The following is a 20,489-nucleotide window of genomic DNA, read 5'->3' as shown; positions in this document are numbered from 1 at the left end:
ATGTTAAGGCATAAGACAAGTCTGAAATAAATTTATAAGGATTGAAATAATAAAAATTATGTTCTCTAACCATAAGGGAATGGAAGTAGAAATCAATAAGAGCAGGAAATTTGAAAAATTCACAAATACGTGAAAATTAAATAATGCATTCCAAATAACCAATGGATCAAAAAGGAAATCACAAACGAAGTTAGAGCAAAATTGGAATTAAGGCAAATTGACCCCTGAGAGTTTTAACAAAATATCACCCTTGGAGGACACAGTCCCCAAGAAATCCTCCAGGTAGGGGTCAAGGAGCAGGGGCCTTGTTGGAGTGAACTTCAATCCTTACCTCCCCAATTCAAGACCTGAGTCTGACGAGGAGGTTTCCTCTTCTCATTTTGATTGTGAGGTTTTCCAGGCAGGGCTCCACTGTTGGGTGCACACACCCCAATACAGTGCCAGCTGCTCACTCCTGTCAACCAACTAATTAGAAGTTGATTTCCTCCCTCACTGCTGATGAATCTCACCCGCCCTGGTTCATTTGCCAAATGCAAATGGTGTGTCAGCTCCAGCTTCCAGAGGCCCTGCCTGTTGTACAGGGTGGAGGTGGGATTGGGAGGCATGTACAGAGGCTGAGTGAAGGCACTGAGCTCTGGGAAGAAAGGGGGCTGGACTAGGTGTTATTCTAAGCTGCAATGCAGAGTGAGTGTCTCTGAAATCCTGTTTGTAAATGTCCCCTTGCGTCCAGAGTTCCTTTGATGATGATGGTGGTGGTGGTGACGATGATGTGTATGTTTCACATGAGCTTTCTCAGCTCTAGAAATAAAAGAATTTCAAGATTTTTATTTATTTAGGTATAAAAAAAATACAGTACGTCCCATGCACCAGTGTGGCCTATATATAGTCATTATCACTAGAATAATTACTACAATAATAGGAAAAAGGAAGTTACAGGAATTTGTTCATCCAACTAAAAAACCTGAATTGAAGTTGTTAACCTAAATAGCAACCCACTTATTATGCAAAATCCCTTATTCTATATGTCTGTGAGAGCTAGAAATGTGTAAGTATTATTAGTAAACAAAGAAATTACAAAAACTAGATATTGGTTAAAAAAAATCAGTGTTATCTACAATCTCCTGAAGTGTGAGGGCCCTTGTCTGGAGTGGAACCTCAGTCCATGACCAAGGGTGAGTTGGAGAGTTTCCCTCCTGTCCTGCCCCCTTCTGTTGAGTGATGCCACTTCCTCAGGACATGTTTCCAATGGAATGTTCCATATTTGGCTGAAAGTGGGAGATGCACAGATGACCCAGGGCAAGGACAGGGCAGGGGCCCTGCAGGGGTTTCCTGAGATGTGGCAACAACGAGGTGCGCAAAGGCAAACAGCACAGTTCTGTAGTGCAGTCATGTTTGGGTTTGGACTTTGGCCAGAGTTGCCTAGGGTCAGATCTTGAGGGCCTTCAAGTCAAGAGATAAGGAGTAGATGAAAAGAGAGAGAGAAAGAGAGAGCATGAATGAGTGACTAGGCAAGGCATCTACAGGGGAGGTCTTCCGGAATCACCGGCTCTACTTCCCAGGCAAAACTGGAGGGTTTTTTGATGAATCTCAAAATGGGGTCACAGCTACCCCAGGCTCTCTCCAAAGGGTGTGGGTGTGGAGGTGGCCCTCACCATATGATCTGTCACACTTGGTCTTCATTGTCCCTCCAGGATGGATTCACAGTTGCTTCAAAATTCAACAAGCCATTTTCCTGACTTTGGTTGAATTCTCAGTGCTTAGTACAGCAGTTATGGGCGTGGCAGGCCAGTGAGGTCACTTCAGGACCCAGCTTCCATAGCTGTCAAGGGGCCCCCTCCTCCTTCTTGACAGGACTGGGGAGAGGCTGGGAATGGTGGAGGACTTGGGAGAGTGGAGGAAGTTGAAGTAGGGTAGGCTGATGGATGGTTCCAGTCTCCTGTGGGACTGGGCTGCAGAGAGTTTTGCCCCACAGGCCATGCCATCCAGCCCTTTGCCTCAGGCAGACAGGCACAAGGACCTCCCCGACCTCACCAACCTCACCAGGGGGTTCAGAGATTTCGAGGGAAGATCTCCCCCTGGCAGTTGAACATAAGCTGCTTTGTGGAGCCACAGAGAGTCTTTGGGTTGGACCCGTGGTCCCAGGCGACAGGGTTGTGGGTGTCCGAGCCCAGACAGAACCCCAGCCTGGATCTTCCAGCATTTAGGGGGGTGCTGTCACCGAAATATGTTCCTGGACCTTTCAAGGACCTGGAGTTTGCTATCCAAGGTGGTGAAGTCTCTGGGACCCACGAGTAAGGGCTGCTGGGCTGGGGTGTCAGTGCTACAATTTGCGTGCTCAGTGCCTGGTGTCCGACTGGCCCGAGCTGCAGTGGTTTGGGTCCCCAGACTAGAGGCCCACAGCTCCCTAGTACAGCAGCTCCTCCTGGGGGTCTGAGCGGTACAGCTCAGCCAGCATCTTGAACCTGGGCCCCCAGTCGTTGAGGAAGTCGTAATCGATGTCCGAGTCGGATGAATCCGTGCCCAGCGAGCTGAGGGACTCGGCGATGGACTCGGCGCCCTCGTAGCCGTAGATGTGCAGCGTGTCGTAAGGCGGGCCGCCGCCGTCGTGGTCTGCCTCATCCTTCTTCACCTCGATCATGGCGGCCATCTCCCCGGGCCCACCATGCACTGCGGGCGCGTGCCGTGGTGGCTTCTGCACCTGCGCGTAGACGGACGGCCGCGCCTCCAGCGCGGGTCGCGGGGGTTTGGAGCCGCCGTGCCGCACGGAGTTGAGCACCGACACGTCATAGCTCGTGGTGTCCATCTCGCCGCCGCCCTCCTCGTCGTAGGTGACCAGCTGCTCATGGATCTCGGGCACGCTCTTGCCGTGGGCGCGGGCCTGTTTCCGGAGTCGCCGCCTCAGGAAGATGAGGAGGGTGATCACTGCAGCCAGTCAGAGCCAGTCAGAGCCAGTCAGATACGGCCCTCATCAGGTGGCCCCAGCCTCTGCGGCTGCCCTGCATGCTCCCCTCCTCCCAGGAAATTCCCCCGGCCAGCCCAGCCTCCCAGCGACACCTGGGCCAACGCAGAGGTTGGTTCGGTCCAGACACCTAGCGGGGAACCCGGGGAACCCCCTCCCCCCTCCCCGCTCCATGGACCCACGATAACTTCTCTGCTTTGTTTATATTTCGTAAGGTAGTTGGGAGGTTAAGTGCAATTCTCTATAATTCTCTGTGTGGTGGTGATGTCATTATCATGATCACCGATTACTATTAAAAGAGGGTCTGAGTCTGGATCCGCCAGGGAAGCGCCAGAATGGTGGCACACACAGGGGTCTCTGAGGGGGGGGGGCACTGGCAGGAAAAGCCTGGAACAGATAATGTGGGTGCCCCCACAGTATCACCAAGGCCTGTCATTTCAGTGCACAGGACGATCTCTAACATTCCTGTAGAGGGCTGGCTCCTGCCCCATTTCAGGGCTGGTGAAGTGCAGGAGAATTTATTTCCCTGGGAGAAGCCCCTAACCATCAGCTGAGGGGAGCTGGTGGATAAACATCTGCCTTGAGTGCCCCACTGCTTCCCCATCCCCTATGGCGGGAAGCTCCAGGGACCCACAATAATAACTTGTATTGACAACTCTCCCTTCATCACCTGCCTCCCTTCCCTGTTTCACTCCCCCCTCCTCCTTCTAGGGCTTCCTGGGAGCACTTCTAAAATAAATCACTTGTACCCCAATGTCTGCTTCCTGGGTAACTCAAAATAAGGCAATGCCTAAAACGCTCCTAACATTTCTGAGGCCCAAGCAAGAAAAAAAAAATCAAGGGTGTAGGAATTCGAAAAAAGGAAAGAAAGCCACTGGAGGTGATCTAAGTTAGAATTTTTTAAATTTTCCGTGTTTTTTTTTTTTTTTTTAAAGAGGCATTTTTTTTTTTTTTTTCAAAATAGGGTTCATGTAAATAAATGCCTAGAACAGTGCCTGGAATGTAGTAAGTGCTCCAAACATATAAATTGAATGAATGGATGTCATATATGTAAAGTATTTTAAAGTGGGGGGAGGGCCTTGAACTCTCCCTTTCCCCACATCTACCCCCACCCTTAGGCATCTAGGGAGATAGAACTTCTATCCCTGTGTTCTGCTGTGGAACCCCGAGGCCCAGGGTGGGATATGGGCTGGAGGCAGGGTTGCCCCTTGGATCCCTGGTCTCTTCCTCCTCCTGCGAAGCACCCCCCAGCACCCCTAGTGTCCCCTCCCCACCCTCCTGGGCACTGACCTGTGATGGTGAGGATGCAGAGGAAGATAGCTACCAGCGCCTGGATGCTGACGCCTGCCTGACCTGCCATCTCCTCACAGTGTGTGAACTCGCCATGCTCGTTGCACTTGCAAATGGTCACGACCAGTGTGCTGGTGCCTGTGAGGCTCGGCCTCCCATTGTCTGAGATGAGCACAGGCAGGTGGTGGACCTTGGCACGCTCCCGGTCAAACTGTCCATACTTGACTGTGATGTTGGCCGTGTTATCTGGAAACACCAGGGCTACAGAGTCAGGCTCTGCTCTCCGCAGTGCCTGTCTGCTCATCCACACTGACGGTGTCTGCCTCCTCCAGGGAGGCCTCCGTGACTGTGCCAGCCCACATGCAGTCTGGGCTGCTTCCCTGCCCTTTGCATCCCCTGCCTCATATTTCAGCCATTTGAGTGTGTGTCTTTTCCTCCAGAGAGGGGACATTTGGGGCAGCTGCTTTGACCTAGCCTCTAAGAATGGCTTGGCCAAAATGTAAAATCCTCGCTTTCTGTTTCTGTGAGCAGCCCATATGTTTGACCCCCACCTCCTCTTCCCTAATCCCGCTCCAGTAACAGGTGGTTACTTTTGGCTCAATTAATGCGTTATTTCAAGCTTTGACGATGGGGGAAAAAAGAAAGCGTTTAGAAGTCTTTTAGCACTGGGCTAACTTGGAAGGCTTTTTCTGCTCTTCCTGAAAATCCACTAGAAAGTGGAAACAATGAACATGTTTCCTGGGGCACTGAGAGAGTGGTGACATGTGTAACTGAGGATTTCCTGGGCAGGCTGGAACTGGGAATGTGCTTTGGCCCAAATATTGGCTTTCCCTCCCGGCTCTGATCAATGATTCTACATACAGAAGAACGCCCTGGAGAGCTTTTTAAACATGCTGATTTTCAGAACCTGCTCTCTCTTCCCCTCCATATCCCTCCCCTCTGCCCCCCCCCCCCCATTTCAAATTCAGTGGCTCTGGGCAGAGGCCAGATAGCTTGCCTTATGCAGGCTCCTGGGGAGTTATAATGTAATGGTCAGAGGGTTTAGGGATTCCCTGCTCTAGGATTTATCTAGCCCTGCAGGATCAGCTCACTCAGGAAGCTGGCCAAAAGCAAAGGAGGCTATCGTTTACATTTCAAATGAAAGCTAATTACATTTTGTTACTAAGTAACCATGTCTATTATAATTGAAAATAATAGCTATATGGCCATTGATACTTTATGAGAGAAATGAGAGTTTTCTCACTATACTCATTTACTATCCTAACAGGACATTCATGCTGTAAGTGAATCTGGCACCAATAGGCTTGCCTCCTGGTTGTACACGGGGTGCCTCTGGGGTGGCACTTAAGCTTTCTATCCCAGTGCAGACCCCCTCTGAGGTGGGATTGAGGTGAACATGGGGGATGGGGTGATGGGTATTTTTCTGCTAAAGACAGCTGAGCATTTGAATGGTCTGTCATTGACTGCCAACACAGCATGGCCGCCTTTCCAGTCCCACAGGAGGCTCCTTAAGGATGGGTCTGTGGCTGATCCCCTAGGTCTGCCTCACACTCTCAGCGGCCCTGACCTTCCTCACAGGTGGCAATGGCTATCCGGTACAGGGATCCTTATCCATCAGTTTGCCAATCAGAGATAGGCAGGAATCCCACCCTGTGCTGGGTGAAGGATGGCTCTGTTGAGACCCAAGAGCAATGTTTCTCTGTTTTTCTCAGGAAGCTGCTGAAGCCATGGAAGCCTGTCTACTTTTGGCTAAAGTTAACCAGCTCAGCGTCATCACTCTTGTAAGCACATGCTTATCAGAAGCTCTGATCAGCCACTACTGATATCACAGACTCTGGGCTGTGAGGAGTGGACCAGATGCTGTCCTGGGGCCACCTTGTGGTAAGTAGTCATCGTAGCTGAATTAAGACAAAGTTCATTGTATTCTTGGCATTTGGGATTTCACATTTTCAATTTAGACTCTTTGGTAGTGACCTCAAAGTTCATAGAGAATTTACAGTTGTGCTGAGCATAGAGATGCAGTGTGGGAAGAAATCCCTTGGCTCGTTAGTGAACCGGGCAAGTGTCTGCACTCTATATCTATTCCATATTCCTTGTTGACCTGAGCATCTTCTGGGGAGTGTGGACTTGGCAGTTTGGCCAGGGTAGCTCTGACTATGGCACAGACCAGAAAGGAGTTATACAAAATATCCCATAATTTGAAGACCCCAGTCGGGACCTGCTCCCCTACCCCCCGCACCCCATTTGTTGGCTTGCTCTTTGACGCTGATGTTTCCAAACTCCAATAACCCTGCCCCTACCAGTAGCCAGGCTGACTACTCTGATGCATACCGTGATTATCTGTGAGGGTGAAGTTGCTGTCCTCAGTGGTCAGGGAGAATTTGAACTTCACATCTCGTGGTGTTATGTCCTTGTCTATTGCTGAGATTTGCACGACCAGCTGGAATATGGAAAATGGGGGACAGTCATTGGTGGTGTTGGGGTGGTCGGGGGGTTAGTGGTGGTGACTTTGGGTTCAGACTTGACCATGGCTGGATCTCACCTGCAACACTAACCTAAATGGTCTCCACAAAGCCACTCTTTGGACCACCCGCCTCACCAGTGTATTCTCCACACATCCCCGCTGGACCTTAGTTTCTTGTGGGTATAACGATGCCTTTCCTCAAGGCTGTTGTTCAGGTTACATTAAGCTCAGTGAAGTGCCCGCTGGCTGTGGGTGGGAGGTGCTGCCTCTCAGCCTGTCCTCAGTGGGTGTGTCCTGCCCTCCCACCTGAGCCAGACTCACCTTGCCCTGGGCAGCGTTCTCACACACTCTGGGCTCATAGGGCTGGGCAAACTCTGGAGGGTTGTCATTCTCATCCATAATTTCGATGTGGACTTGCACAATGGATTCTTTGCCTGTGGGGTACCCTGCAGGGAGGAAAGTGCTCATGATGCCAGCCCCAGAGATAGAAGGTATGTGGATGGGGAATTCTGGAGGGGTGCCCTTTTTGCAGGAAGAGGGGGCTAGGGACCTCTGGAAGAGAGGCCAGGGGTGGCATTCTGGATGAAAGGGGTGGAAGAGGAAGAGAGGGGGACCTCAAGCTTCATGCACAGGGATGTTTATTAAACAGTTACTTGTAAGAATCAAAAAGGTGAACAATGCAAGCCAATTAAAGAAGGTTTTAATTAAATTAACAAATTATCAAATTGATCCAATAGTTTATGTAATTACTTTAAATAAATGTAATTTATTTAAATCAATAAAATTAATCACAACATAATTAAAAGGTTAACAACCTAAATGAGATGGGGTTCACAAATTAAACCACTTTAAAAGAATGGAATGTGTGGCCATTTGCGATACCCATGGAAATTACATTTAAAAATGTATTAAAAAAAGATATTTTAGTACCATGAGAAAATGGTTCCGGAAAAAGGTTAACTAAAAATGCAGGATATGATTTTTATATAAGTATTATGATCTCAGTTATGTAAAATACGTATAGAAAAAAAACCCAGAGGAAGTATACTAAAGTGCTAACAGTAATTATCTGTGTGTGGTGGGATTACGAGGGGATGGTTTTCTTCTCTTTTTCTGTATTTTCTCTCATATTTTAAAATTAACAACAAACTATTACTTTTAAAGTTTAAAAATTGTGTGAATGAGATTAGATGGGGAAGAAAGAGGCAAAGACTGATCTGGAAAACACATGGGAGCCCGTCGCAGTTGGGGCTTGGCTGCTAAGTGGGGGGGGATGACCAAGTCTCAGAGGCACATCAGGAGGCAGAGGCCCTCTAGGGTAGCACCAGTAGGGCCTTGGTCAAGTCATCGGCCTCTCTGGGCCCTGGTGGTGTCTTAAGTGAGGCAGGAATATTAATCCGTCTCTTGGAGGGCGGCCGTGTTTTTTCTCATGTTAAGTTTTATAAGGATGCAAAACTCCAATACTTGCCTTTCTCTCTGGCAAAAGTTACACTAAGCCGGAGAACCTAAAGTTGGAAGCTGCTTCAGATTTCGAATTCAACCCACTGACTGGCATATAAATCATCTCCTGCCCCTCCCAGCAAACAGTCCTTTCCAAACATCCATGATAATAAGAATCACGTGTACACTTCTTAGCCCCATTTCTGGATCACTGGACCAGAACCTCCAGGGAGGGGTCTGTGTTTAAAAGGTGCCTTATGTGATTCTCATCACAGGGACGTCTAGCAGGCTGTTTTAGGACTGTGCTTCTTAAACTGGAATGTGCATGAGATTCTGATTCAGTCTGGGGATGGCCCAAGATTCTACCCTCCCAACAAGGTCTCAGGTGATGTGGATGCTGCTGGTCCGTGCACAACTTGGGCATGGAGGCTCTATAGTATTTCAGCCAAGTAGTGCTTCAGCAGGAGCGTATAATACCTCTAGAGATCGAGATGACAGATTATGCCTATTTTAAAGGAATGAGGGAAAGGAGAAAAGCCCAGGTCCCCTGGCATGTGGGGCTACTCACCACTAGAATCCAGTTCTTTGGCCTCCACTGTCAGGTTATACCAGGGGTAGATTTCTCTGTCCAATTCTTTCTCATTGTAAATGTTCCCTTGCTTGGTTATTCGGAAGAACTGTCCCTTGTCACTGGTCTTGCGGATGGAATATCTGCCAGGGGAGAGAAATTCATGGTTTTCCATTGTTCTTTGCTGAGCGCAACCTTCTCAGCATGACTGATGAGGCCCATCAGGATCTATCAGTCGCAGCCCCTCCATCCTCCTCCCACTGCTCATTGTGTTCTACTACCTAGAGGGATTCACAGTGGTGGGATAATCCCTTCAATTTTAGCAATGCTACCCTGGCCGAGCTGAAGGTGGTGCCTTGAGACTCCCTTGGTAGCACTTTGAAAGCAGAGGTAGGAGGCGCTATAATCCAGTACATCAGAGCTGGCGTTGGTTTTTGTGATTAATGAAAAGATAGCACTGGGTGTTATACGCAACTAATGAATGGTTGAACACTACGTCAAAAACTAAAGATGTATTATATGTTGGCTAATTGAACATAAAGAAGAAAAAGAAAAGATAGCTGGACTGGAGCCAGGAAGAAATAAAAAAGGAGCTGGAATATAGGAAATAATTGAAAATAAATTAAATTTATGAAGTAAAAATTTGAAAAGTTCTTCCAGAAATCAAGAAAAAGGTGTGAAGTGAGGTGCCTGAGTGGCTCAGTTGTTAAGTGTCTGCCTTTGGCTCAGGGCGTGATCCCGGAGTCCTGGGATCGAGCCCGCATCGGGCTCCCTGCTCCACGGGGAGCCTGTTTCTTCCTCTCCCACTCCCCCTGCTTGTGTTCCTTCTCTCGCTGGCTGTCTCTCTCTCTCTGTCAAATAAATAAATAAAATCTTGCCTGACGAGGGGAAAAAGGTGTGAAGAAATGAGAGATGAATATATATAACATGTAATATATAACTTATATATTTGCTGCTAACAAGGAAAATTCCAGAACCAATAGAACAGAAGAAATAACAAAAGATAGACTAAAAGAAAACTTCCTGATCTTAAGAAAGGCTCAAGTCTACAGATTAAAAGAGGTCATTAATATCAGGCATAATTTTCAAAAGAGATCAATGTTTACATATATCTTGATGACACTTTTGAATTTCAAGGCTATGTGAGGGAACTGGACAGAGTCCAGACAGAAAAATATGTTCTTGTGAAGAAAATCAGATTCACCCCAGATGTCCCCACAAAATTAAATGCTAGAAACATCGGTATTATTTTTGAAGTGAAGTTTCTATACTCTGAGGATTATAGGAGTACATATGGTGTTATTAACATAAGAAGGCAAAGGAACTAAGGTATTTGTAAACATACTGGAACTCAGGAAGTATGTCACCCATAGAGATGGGTCCTGAAATTTTTTTTATGAAAACTGAACTTCATCTAACTAAGAAATGTAAAGAAATAAAAAGAAAAAGCCTTCTTTGGGAGGAATTAAAATGAAATGATTTATTTCTTTATCATACATAGAAAAGAAGTGTGTGTGTGTGTGCGCGTGCATGTACACGTGCATGATATGTTAAAGTAGAAAATGTCCAGGAAAACATTTTTAATCTTACAGGTAGAAGTAAGTCTCACTGGTAGAAGTAAAAATGGATGTATTCCATTCAAATATCCAGGAGAAAAAGAAAATAAACTCTATAGCAAATATGGGGGAAAAGAAAAAAAAAACATTAAGTTTGAGAAATGAGAAATGTGCAACAAAATTAAAAAAGTAAGATCAAACATATAATTTATTATGACAAATGTAAATAGGTTAAACCCAAAGCATCTCAGTTTAGATTAAAAAGCCAAAACCAACTACCTTCTATTTTCGAGAGACAACTTAATATCAAGTGAAAAACAGAAGTTAGAAAAGTTGAAAGTACAGGTTGGAAATCTTCTATCAGGCAAACACAAATAATATGAAAACAGGACCGGCAAACTTAACATCAGGCAGTGTGGATCTGAAGGCAAAGTATTTAGCAGAACAAATTGGGTAATTTCATAGGGATAAAAGTTACAAGTCATAATGAAGGTAAAATAGGTATGAACCCTTGTGAATAGAAAAATTAAAATATATAAAGCAAAATCTTAGGTATTCTAGAAAAAATGAACACAAACAAACACACTTGTATTATATCCTAGAACAAGTTAAAGCAAAAACAAAAAATGCCCTACCACTGGTAAAGCTAAAGAAAAATATCAAGTCAATCTCTTAAATAAATTATTGGATCAATAAAGAAATAAAAATTATCATCACAGTCTATTTACAATAGAGCAACCATGAAAACCGTAGTAGTCCCAGAACTTGTGCGATGTGGCCCAAATCTCCATTTTTGGGGACATATTTTTTGACCTTAATAAGAAGACTTGATATCATGGAAATATTAATTCTCCCTGAATTGATATAACATAATCTTATTAGAATTCTAATGTTTTTTAAAAAAACAGATAAAAGAATTTTACAGTTCATATGAAAGAGTGAATGTTTGAGAATGCATAAACACTATAGAAATTAAAAAAGCAGTGAGGGAGAGACTTGGCTTATATCTACTAAGTTTTAGTATAAAGTTGCTGCAATAAAGCAGAATGGATTTGCCACAGAACAGTGGACAGAAAAGAGAATTCAGAAATAGACTCGGGTATATTACATGACAAAGGTGGGAAAATGAGGACTTATTTAATAAATGGTGCCAGCACAATTGGCTACCCCTTTGGAATAGAATGAGAATGGATTAGAATCAACTGTTATACGGCTCTAGGATGTATGAGTTAGAACTATATTTTTGGTCCCAGAGTGTGGAGGCGGGGAGTCTAGCGGAGATAGAATGGGTGGTGATGAAATGGGTGTGGTGTGATCCAGACATTTTGAAAGCAATCAAAACCCTCAGACAGACAGACAGACAGACAACAAATCCACCATATATGTACATAGATGTTCGTGTGGTCGTGAAAAAAAAGGTGTGACAGGACCACCTTAAACTGTGAACATAAGTTACCTGGGAGTGGGGGTTACTGATGTTTTCTTTGTAGATCTTTGAGTTGGTTCACTGTGAAATGAACACTTTTTCCCTTTTGTAGTTTTGGGAAGGCAAATTTAGTAAAACATGTTTAGTGAAGGGGTTTCTCATGTGTCCTCAGTTGGTTACCCTCTTGGCCATCAGATCTCCCTAGATGGATCTCTGGGAGCCACTGCAGGGTAGAGCGGCCACTGGACAGCACTGATGGCCAGGGCCACGTGGGGTGGGGGCGTCTGGACAAGACAGGATCCCACCTGGCCACTCACGTCAGTGGAAGAACTTGGGCTTCTAGTCCTGCCTCTGCCACGTCCCGTGTATGTGCCAGGAGAAGCCATTTTCCCCATTTGAGTCCTGCTGTCAGCCCAGCGGATGTGAAGAACCTCGGTGTCGGGATCGTCATGGTCATCACCACCCTCACACCCTCCATCCCTTACCCAATGCTCCGCCGAGCTGCGTCAGGGTCTGTGGCCAGCACTGAGCCAATCAGAGGTTTCTTCTGGTTCTCCCGCAGCTGGAAGTGGTAGAAGGACTGCTTGAAGTTGGGGGGCTCATCTACATCTGTGACATTGATGATGACACGGGCAGTTTTCCGGATGGAGACGCTGCTCAGGTAGTGGAGGTTGATGGTGGGGTCTGTGGCCTCGATGGTGAAAATGTATTGCTGAATGTATTCGTAGTCCAGGGGCTGTGGAAGGGACAAGTATGGTGAACACCGCTCAGAGACAAGCGTGTGACATGTGATCTTCACAGCAACCCCGCAAGTTTGCCCGGGGATGACACCCGTTTTACAGATGGGGGCCTGCAGCCTGGAGAAGCGATGTTTCCAGGGTCATCAAGAGAGCGGCTGGGGCTGGCTGGCTGTCTTTGGCTGTCCCCCACTGCATCACAGCAGCCTCAGGGCTGCCCCCCAACCCTAACTGTGTGACTGGCCCTGTTGCAAGTATTGAGGACACATAGTGGGTGAGCCACTGTCCTCTCTAGGGGATCACAGCTAGTAGATCTATCCACAGCTCCTTAAGAATGTGCCTTTTCGTTATGCCTTTGCTCAAGATGCTTCTCCCGCCTTTGCCCGCTTAGCACACTCCTACTCACCCCTCAAGAAGCCAGATCCAAAGGTAATCATGTCTTCTCAGAACCCATCCTGCCCCCTGACACAAGTAGTTGCTCCCTGCATGGGTTGCTAGAGCACTTACATGTGGCCACCCTGTTTGTCCATGAATGTCTTCCCCACTTGCTGTGAGCTTTGGTGCTGTGGAGGCTGTGTGACTCCCCTGGGTGCCTCCAGTCCCCAGTGCAGGGCGGGACCAGGGACAGCCTCAGGAGAGTGCTGCTGGGGTAATGGCCCGGCTCAGGCAGAGGGGTTCTAGAATGTTTCATTTGAGATGGGTCATCCTTGGCCCAGGTAGCCCCAGCCCTCGGCATGGCCATTCTAGAGGCGTTTTGTGTCTCTTCCTTCCTCTTCCAGATTCATTTGGTCTGACTGCTCTGTCTGTCCTCAGTAGCCATGGCCAATGGCCACCCACATCGCCACAGCACTTTCTGCTTCCTTCCCTGCCGTGGCTCTCTGCTGCAAGTGCCTGTAACATTACTAGCGCTCTACTTCGATGGGTGCCCAGGGCAGGCCAGAAAGTGCAAGAGTGAATGCCCCCTGGAGCCCTCATCCAACCCCACAGCTCCCTCCCCCACAGCTCCTGCAACTCTGGGGCCTATTCCCCACTGTTCCCCAGATATCCCCAGTGGGACTGTGCCCCATTTGCCCACAGTGATAACCTGATAGTTAAGGAGCCTGTATTCTTCCTTTTATGTGGTACTGCTCCTGGGGCTTCCCAATAAATTATTTACATCCCAAATCCTTGCCTTAAGGTCTGCTTCTGGGGTAACCCAGCCTAAGGCACTGACCTTCTCTTCTGGCTCCCCTTTCCCAGCTCCAGGGTCATGAGCTGTAAGGGCACTTGGCCAGCTCTGAGCTGACCCAGAATGTGCACCTTTGAAGGCCTCTGACCTTGGAGCAGCCCCTGGGTGAGTCCTGGGAATGCTGGGAGCCCCAAACCCCACATCTGATGTCATTGCTGAATGCCTACAAACCTTCATGGGCTTGATGATGCCCTCGTTGTGGTTGGGGTCTGTCTCGATGGTGAAGGTGTCCCTGTATTCGCCCTGCACGATGCTGTACTTGGTCATCCGGTTCTGGGGCTCATCTGGATCCTCAACGAACAGAGAGCCCAAGGAGCTACCCACACGGATGTCTTCAGGCACGGCAAATGTGTACTTGGCTGATGCAAATAGGGTGCCCCCAAGGGCATTGGGTTAATGAGATAGACAAGGTGATTGTCCCTTATACTATCCTAATACATTTTTATACAGGAAATGGGCACAATAAAATAATAATAGTAATACCACCTCTGGAATTTGGGGTCCCTAGGCAAAGAGGTTCTGCTCTGACTTTCCATCTGTCCATCCATTTAACAAATACTAATTGAGCACCTACTGTATGTTAGGTACTCTGCTAGGGGACCTATTGTTTCACAAGAGAGACAAGTCTTACCTTTAGCAAGCTTCTGTCATGTACAGGGAGGTCACTTCAGGCCATCCTTGGGATGGCTGAGCCTTTGAATGGCTTATACCTTAGCTTTGGAGGGTATAAGTGATGAACCATCTGACTTTACTCTCCAGCCCTAACCAGGGCATGGGAAAAGCTCTTGTCAGACATTTTTTGGAGGGAGAGAATCAGTTTGTGGGTGGGCTCAGGGCCCAGTTTCAGCTCTGGATATGGAACTTTGCCATACCCCTGTTCATCAGCTTACAGGGATTTTCTAGCTAGGGCCTGGATTTTTCCAAGCCCATAGAAACTGGGTGAAACTGGTCCTCTCTGAAAGTGGCACTCAGGGCACGGTGGTGGCACATCGCAGGGAGCATGATTTCCCTGTGGCCTGTGAGGGCACTGTGGCAGGTAGCATTTGGACAGCCTTGGGAATATGTGCAGAGATGGGATGCAGAGCCTCTCCCTGCAACCAAAGTGACTTTACTGGGCCTTGGACTCACCCTGGGGTTAAGGGAGAGGTGGAGGTACTCTGGGCTTCTCCACAAGATCCCCCAGGTCACTGAGTCTGGATTCTCCCAACCCCCGTCCTCCCCAGGGCCCTGGGGGAAGAGCTCACGCTGGGTGAAGATGGGGAAATTGTCATTGATGTCCTGCAGAGTGACCAGCACCGTAGCTGTGCCTGACTCCCCACGGAGGCCTTGGGCATCTCGGGCTTCCACCACGATTTCATACTTGGCCTGCATCTCTCGGTCCAAGGTTTTGGTTGTCGTGAAAATGAGTCCTGCAAAAAGTGTCCCAGCAGGAGCCGTGTTACTTGGAGGGACTTTAGAGAATACCGGTGCCTGAGCCTTATCCAGAGAGCACCCCCTGACTTAAAAGCTCCCCAGGTGATTCCATTGTGCAGCCAGGGCTGAGAACCACTGGCCGACCACCCCCTACCTTCAGACCCTGCACTGCTTGACCAAAGCTGCCCAAACAGTTTGGTCCAATATTGGTCCTTGCTACGTGGAGCATGGTGTTGAGAAAGAGTGTGAGGCCATGCTAGGCTTAGTGTGGAAAGAGTGCTATGATGTATTAGTGATGCCTGCTTTGGCACGTCATCGGTTGTGGTGGTCTCTGTGCTCTGTTGTACTTGCCATCCTTCCGAAAGGCAGTGTGTCCCAGGCCTGACCACCTGGACTTCTGTCTTGTTCCCCAAACTCAGTCCTTAAGGTTTTTAAAGTTACCCTGAGTGGGTACTTACTATGGGCCATGCATTCTCTATACATGATTTCATTCAAACTTACAGCTGCCGTGCAAAATGGATATACATTTTTCCATCTTCAGGATGAGGGAACTAAGGCTCGCAGGTGTTAGTTGACTTGCCTAAGGTCTTTAGAGAGTGAATAGCGGGACTGGGCTTGGAAACTGGGTTGGTCTGACTCTCCACCCAGAGCTGCTAACCAGCACTCTCTTATTCTTCTTGTGCCGCTGTTTGGGTCCTGATTTTATTTCCTGGGCTGGAGTCCGTGTTTTGGCAGCTGTCTGCTTCCTTCTCTCCTCACCAGCCACCTTGTCTTAATGTATAGTATAAGCAACCGTTTCCTTAGGATAGTGTGGTTGGGTGGTAGGTGACACCTGTCAGACTAGACTTCGTTCAGCTGCTGCACTTGGAATAGCCACCCCTACCCCGCTCCAAGCCAGTGCCTGCCCTGGAGGGTTAGTAACACAGACCGGAACCATCAATAGCAAAATATTCTTCTCCCTTCAGGATCTGGTACATGACAGAGGCGTGGTCTGCCACAGTGGGGTCATCTGCATCAACTGCTGTCACACGGATGACGGAGGTCCCTGAGGAAAGAGAATCTAGGGGTTACTGCCTTGTGACTGCTGGCCACTTGACCCATTCCCAGATGAGGACAGATGGGGCCCATCTGTACCCTTTGATGTTCCCTTAACCCACCTCCCCCAGGTCCTGGTGGGGAGAAAAGGCTGCTTTGTGTTCTGAGGAGCCTGCATGGGGGCAAAGTGCTGGCAGTGCCGGAGGTCTAGCCTCGTCATCTTTGAAGAAGGCAAAGAGAATAGGTTGTTTCTAGTCATGGGAGAAATGAGGGAGAGGGTGAACAGGTGGAGTCACGAGGATAGGTAGAAGGGAGTGAGGATGGAGAACAAAGGAATAGGAAGGTGCCCCTCAGGAGTGAGTGTCACATCTCTGTTTCTCTTGAACTCCAGGATCCGCATACTTCACAAGAAGATCTGTTAAGATCTCCCAGGTTCTTGGCCGGGAACCTTGGACCAAGGGGTAGAGAAGGGAATCCTTTTCTGGTACCTACTACGTGCTGGAGGTGGAATTGAGGAAGTAGTAACTTTGAGAGGCCTGGGGTGCAGGCTGGTGCTGCCCTTTGGGGTGAGGGCGGTGGTCCTCCCCCCTCCACTCCTGCATGCATCCTAGAGGTGACTTCTTACTGTGGTGGCCGAGTTGGTATTCTTTTGTGCAAAGGCTACACTCTTAGAGTGCCAGTCCTGAGTCAGAGCAGTGGGTGGGGTTTGCTTCAAAGAGTGGTGAAACGTGTGTCTCTGATGGTCAAGGCTCAGTCCACGATCAGGGTCAGGACTCAGTCCATGATCAGTATCAGGGCTCAGTCCACATGACTAGGGTTAGGGCTCAGTCTGGGGCCAGGTCAGAGTTTAGTCTTTAGAGACCAGTGTTTCTTTCAAACCACATAAAATAGCAACTACACTGAATTTACTAAATCCTGACCCCAGGCAGTGAAGTTGTTGATGGGAAAAGTGCCTTCAGGCTGGGGATGAGCTGGGGAGGAGGGGGAGGTAGAAGCAGGGCACGTACCTACAGCCGACATCTCTGGTACAGATGCGTTGAACAGCCGGTGTGTGAATACAGGCCAGTTGTCATTCACGTCATGAACTTTGATGGTGAAGCTGGAAGGAGACTCTAGGTTCTTGTTGGTATTCTTGTCTACCACAAGGGCAGTGAGGTGGTACTCAGGGATCTTCTCCCTGTCCAGCCTCTCAAAGGCATACACGTCACCTGTGTCCTCCCTGACCCGGAAGACCTTGCCTACAGACTCTCCTTTGAGCACATACTTGGCGTTCTTGCGGTTCACACTCGATTTGATCTAGGAAAAAAGAGGCGCCATGAGCTGAGGATGGGCAGGGGTGGTCGTGTGCGTGTGTCAGTGTGCACGCACACATGTGAGTGTGCAAGTGTATGTAGGTATGTCAGTGTGTATGCGCACACCTGCATGTTTGTGCACATGTGTGTACACATCTGTGGTGCTGGCCAGGGATCCTAAATGTGGCACCTGCAGCTTTCACAAGCGTCTCTGACTGGTCATTAGGACACGTTGTTCTCAGTCAGGTCGCTGCAAACACCGCATTCATAGGACTTGCCCAGCACGCTGCCCTAGTGTGTCAGGAACAGCGCTTGGAACATCGTAGGTGTTTACAAAAAGGTTTTTGAGTGAAAGAGTGAACTTGGTGCAATGGAAGGCAAGGGATATTTTGCCCCTTACTAGTCACTTAAGCTCTCCGAGTTGTGGTAACCTCATCTGTAAAGTGGAAATAATATTGCTTCTGATGTTGAGCTGCTCTGATGAGCAGAATGGCACTTTTGAAAGTGAATTCCAGGAACACTGGTGTCTTTTGCTGTTCCACACGAAAATTTGGTCCCAGTGAGCTGGGAGATGGCTTGCACTGGCTAGCCACCGTACATTTTTAGGAATGTTTGTGAGCTGGTTGTTAAAAATAGCCATTATTAAAATTTCAATTATATAAACATCAATTAAATGAATGATATTAAAATCAAAGGTAGCCTACTCAATATTCTTTGCTTCCTTATGATTGTACTACATTTTACTATGTTCTTGAGGTTATGTCTATGTGTTGAATGTTGGAAATCCCACCCGGTGTGCTGTTAATACGTATCTTTTCACAACTCTGTCTTCAGTGCCATCAAGTTGATAACTTGAAATAGACATGGTGAAAGTATTTACACATGGAAATGAGCAAATGCTAGGAATCAGGACTTTTTCTCCTGGAGAACCAGTTGTCAAACATTTATCAGCACACCACTGGTTCCGGTCAATTTAGTTTTGGAATGGTACATAAAATGTTCTCTTCTTGGAGATTTACAATGCATAGCCCTATAGAAAAAACTCAGGATTTCCCATTCTAATAAGAACACTTTTTCTTTGTAACACATACTATTAGCGCCCTAAGGAACAAGATTTATTTTTTAAATAAGTTTTTAAAAGATTTTATTTATTTATTTGAGAGAGAGTAAGAGAGAGAGAGCATGAGATAGGGGAGGGTCAGAGGGAGAAGCGGACTCCCTGCTGAGCAGGGAGCCTGACGAGGGGCTTGATCCCAGGACCCCGAGACCATAACCTGAGCTGAAGGCAGATTCTTAACTGACTGAGCCACCCAGGCACCCCAGGAACAAGATTTAGAAGCTAATGTACGTAAAGCACCTTGCACAGGCTCTCAATAAATACCTGTTATTATTCATGGTAGATCCATATGTTAAGAGGTACTAGGTTAGAAGTGCCAAACATTTCACTTGTACAATCTTAGGAAGAGACCCTTAGGAGCATAAGAGAATCATAGTTCATGCATATAAAGTGGTACTCTCATAGATAGTTAGAATGTTCAAAAAATATAGTTCAATTCAATTAAAAATGTATAAATCGGATACCTGTAAGTGCCAAGCAGCACACTGGCAGCACAGAGATAACCCAGACCCCGTTCCTGCTCTCAGGGCTGAGACTCTGAGGAAGGGCAATATATGAGGGTCCAGGGAGCAAGAGCCTTGAGTAAAGGTGTCTGATGAGGAGAACCAAGAAAGAGTGGGTTTCAGGACAGGAGAGGGAGAATCAAGAAGGGTGTGGTCAAATCCCTTGGGTCTGGAAGACATCCCGAGGGTGGAGCAGCAGTGCAGACACTGGAGCCCTTGGTGATAGTAGCATCGGGGCGGGGAGTGGTGCGGTGGAAAGCTAGATGACAGAGTTTGGAGAAGAGTCTGCAAGGTGAGGAAGTGAGACAGGGAGTGAGGACGCTTGGCCTTGGGTGGAGCAGCGCTGTGGTGTGCAGGGGCCAGGCGGGTTCATGAGGAGGTCCCAAGACCCAGGGGCCAGGACGTATGATGAACAGTGGGTCAGGAGGCAAGAAGCAAATGCCCCAGCTCTGCAACCTGTGTCTTGGGGGAACAGTGGGGATTCAAGGAGAGGGGACAGTCTGGGACCCTGTGTGAGTTGCTTAGGGTTAGTTGGTAGTTCCAAACTTGGTTCTGGGGAGGGGTGCATTTGGACCCGCATGGACAGGGGTAGTGATGGGGACCAACTGAGCTTTGCCCTATTTTATTGGAAGTCTGCATAAGATTCTATTTGAATATAAGCTCCTTCCCCCCAACGTTTAATTTTTTAGAACAATTATAGATTTATAGAAAAATTGAGAAGATGATACAGAGTTCTCATGCATCCTGTTCCCAGTTTCCATGATTATCAACATTTTCTGTTGATGTTATGTTAGCATGGTGCCTTGGTTATCATTAGTGGTCCAATACCGATACATTTGTAGTATCTGGGGTCCATAGTTCATACAGATGCCCTCAGATTTTGCTTTGTGTCCTTTCTCTACTCTAGGAGCCCATCCAGGACACCCCATTACATCTAGTCATCACGTTTCTTTGAGCTCCTCTTGGAAATGACAGTTTCTCAGACTTTCAATGTTTTTGATGACCTTGACAGTTTTGAGGAGTACTTGTTCAGGTATTTCGTAGAATGCTTCTCTACTGGAATTTATCTGGTATTTTTCTCACGATCAGACTGAGATTATGGGTTTCTGGGAGCCCTTTTCTTTCTTTCTTTTTTAAAAAATTATCACTGTATTTGGACATCTTAATCCTGAAAGCCATGCTGACCCATTTTTGTGGATTCAGAAGGCTGCTCAGGGATCACTCCCATTGTCCAACCAGTCTGTAAACAAAGGCTCCGGACTGTGGCCTTCATAAACAGGGATTTCCTTCCCTCAGATTACGTCTGTGGGAGCCAGGAGGCGATCCTTGGAGCCTCATCCTTGCCACTCCCAGGCACCCTGTTCCTTCCCAGGGTGGGGACTGCATGTGGTTTCTCTGTCCCCTGGCCCCATGCCAGGTGCCAAGTGAACACTCTTGGCAGATGATGGCGGGCTGACGCTC

General features: G+C 47.6%; 1 protein-coding gene across 1 annotated transcript in view; it reads right to left on the bottom strand.

Annotated features, from left to right (window-relative positions):
- Positions 1 to 810: 810 nt before the first annotated feature.
- Positions 811 to 20,489, bottom strand: part of CDH5 (cadherin 5) — a 32,328-nt gene continuing 12,649 nt past the window's right edge. The window contains exons 3-12 of the mRNA XM_008702521.2: positions 17,124 to 17,412; positions 16,010 to 16,126; positions 14,913 to 15,077; positions 13,840 to 14,027; positions 12,189 to 12,439; positions 8,722 to 8,864; positions 7,035 to 7,159; positions 6,581 to 6,689; positions 4,250 to 4,495; positions 811 to 2,922 (exon numbers count right to left, since the gene is read on the bottom strand). Coding sequence (XP_008700743.2) covers positions 2,405 to 2,922; positions 4,250 to 4,495; positions 6,581 to 6,689; positions 7,035 to 7,159; positions 8,722 to 8,864; positions 12,189 to 12,439; positions 13,840 to 14,027; positions 14,913 to 15,077; positions 16,010 to 16,126; positions 17,124 to 17,412 — 2,151 coding nt within the window. The 3' untranslated portion in view covers positions 811 to 2,404. The remainder of the gene's footprint in view (positions 2,923 to 4,249; positions 4,496 to 6,580; positions 6,690 to 7,034; positions 7,160 to 8,721; positions 8,865 to 12,188; positions 12,440 to 13,839; positions 14,028 to 14,912; positions 15,078 to 16,009; positions 16,127 to 17,123; positions 17,413 to 20,489) is intronic.

Source organism: Ursus maritimus, unplaced genomic scaffold, assembly GCF_017311325.1.
Source record: "Ursus maritimus isolate PB19 unplaced genomic scaffold, ASM1731132v1 scaffold_19, whole genome shotgun sequence".
NCBI lineage: Eukaryota > Metazoa > Chordata > Mammalia > Carnivora > Ursidae > Ursus > Ursus maritimus.
The sequence above is the reverse complement of the archived record's forward strand: the minus strand, read 5'-3'. Positions and strand labels throughout refer to the sequence as shown.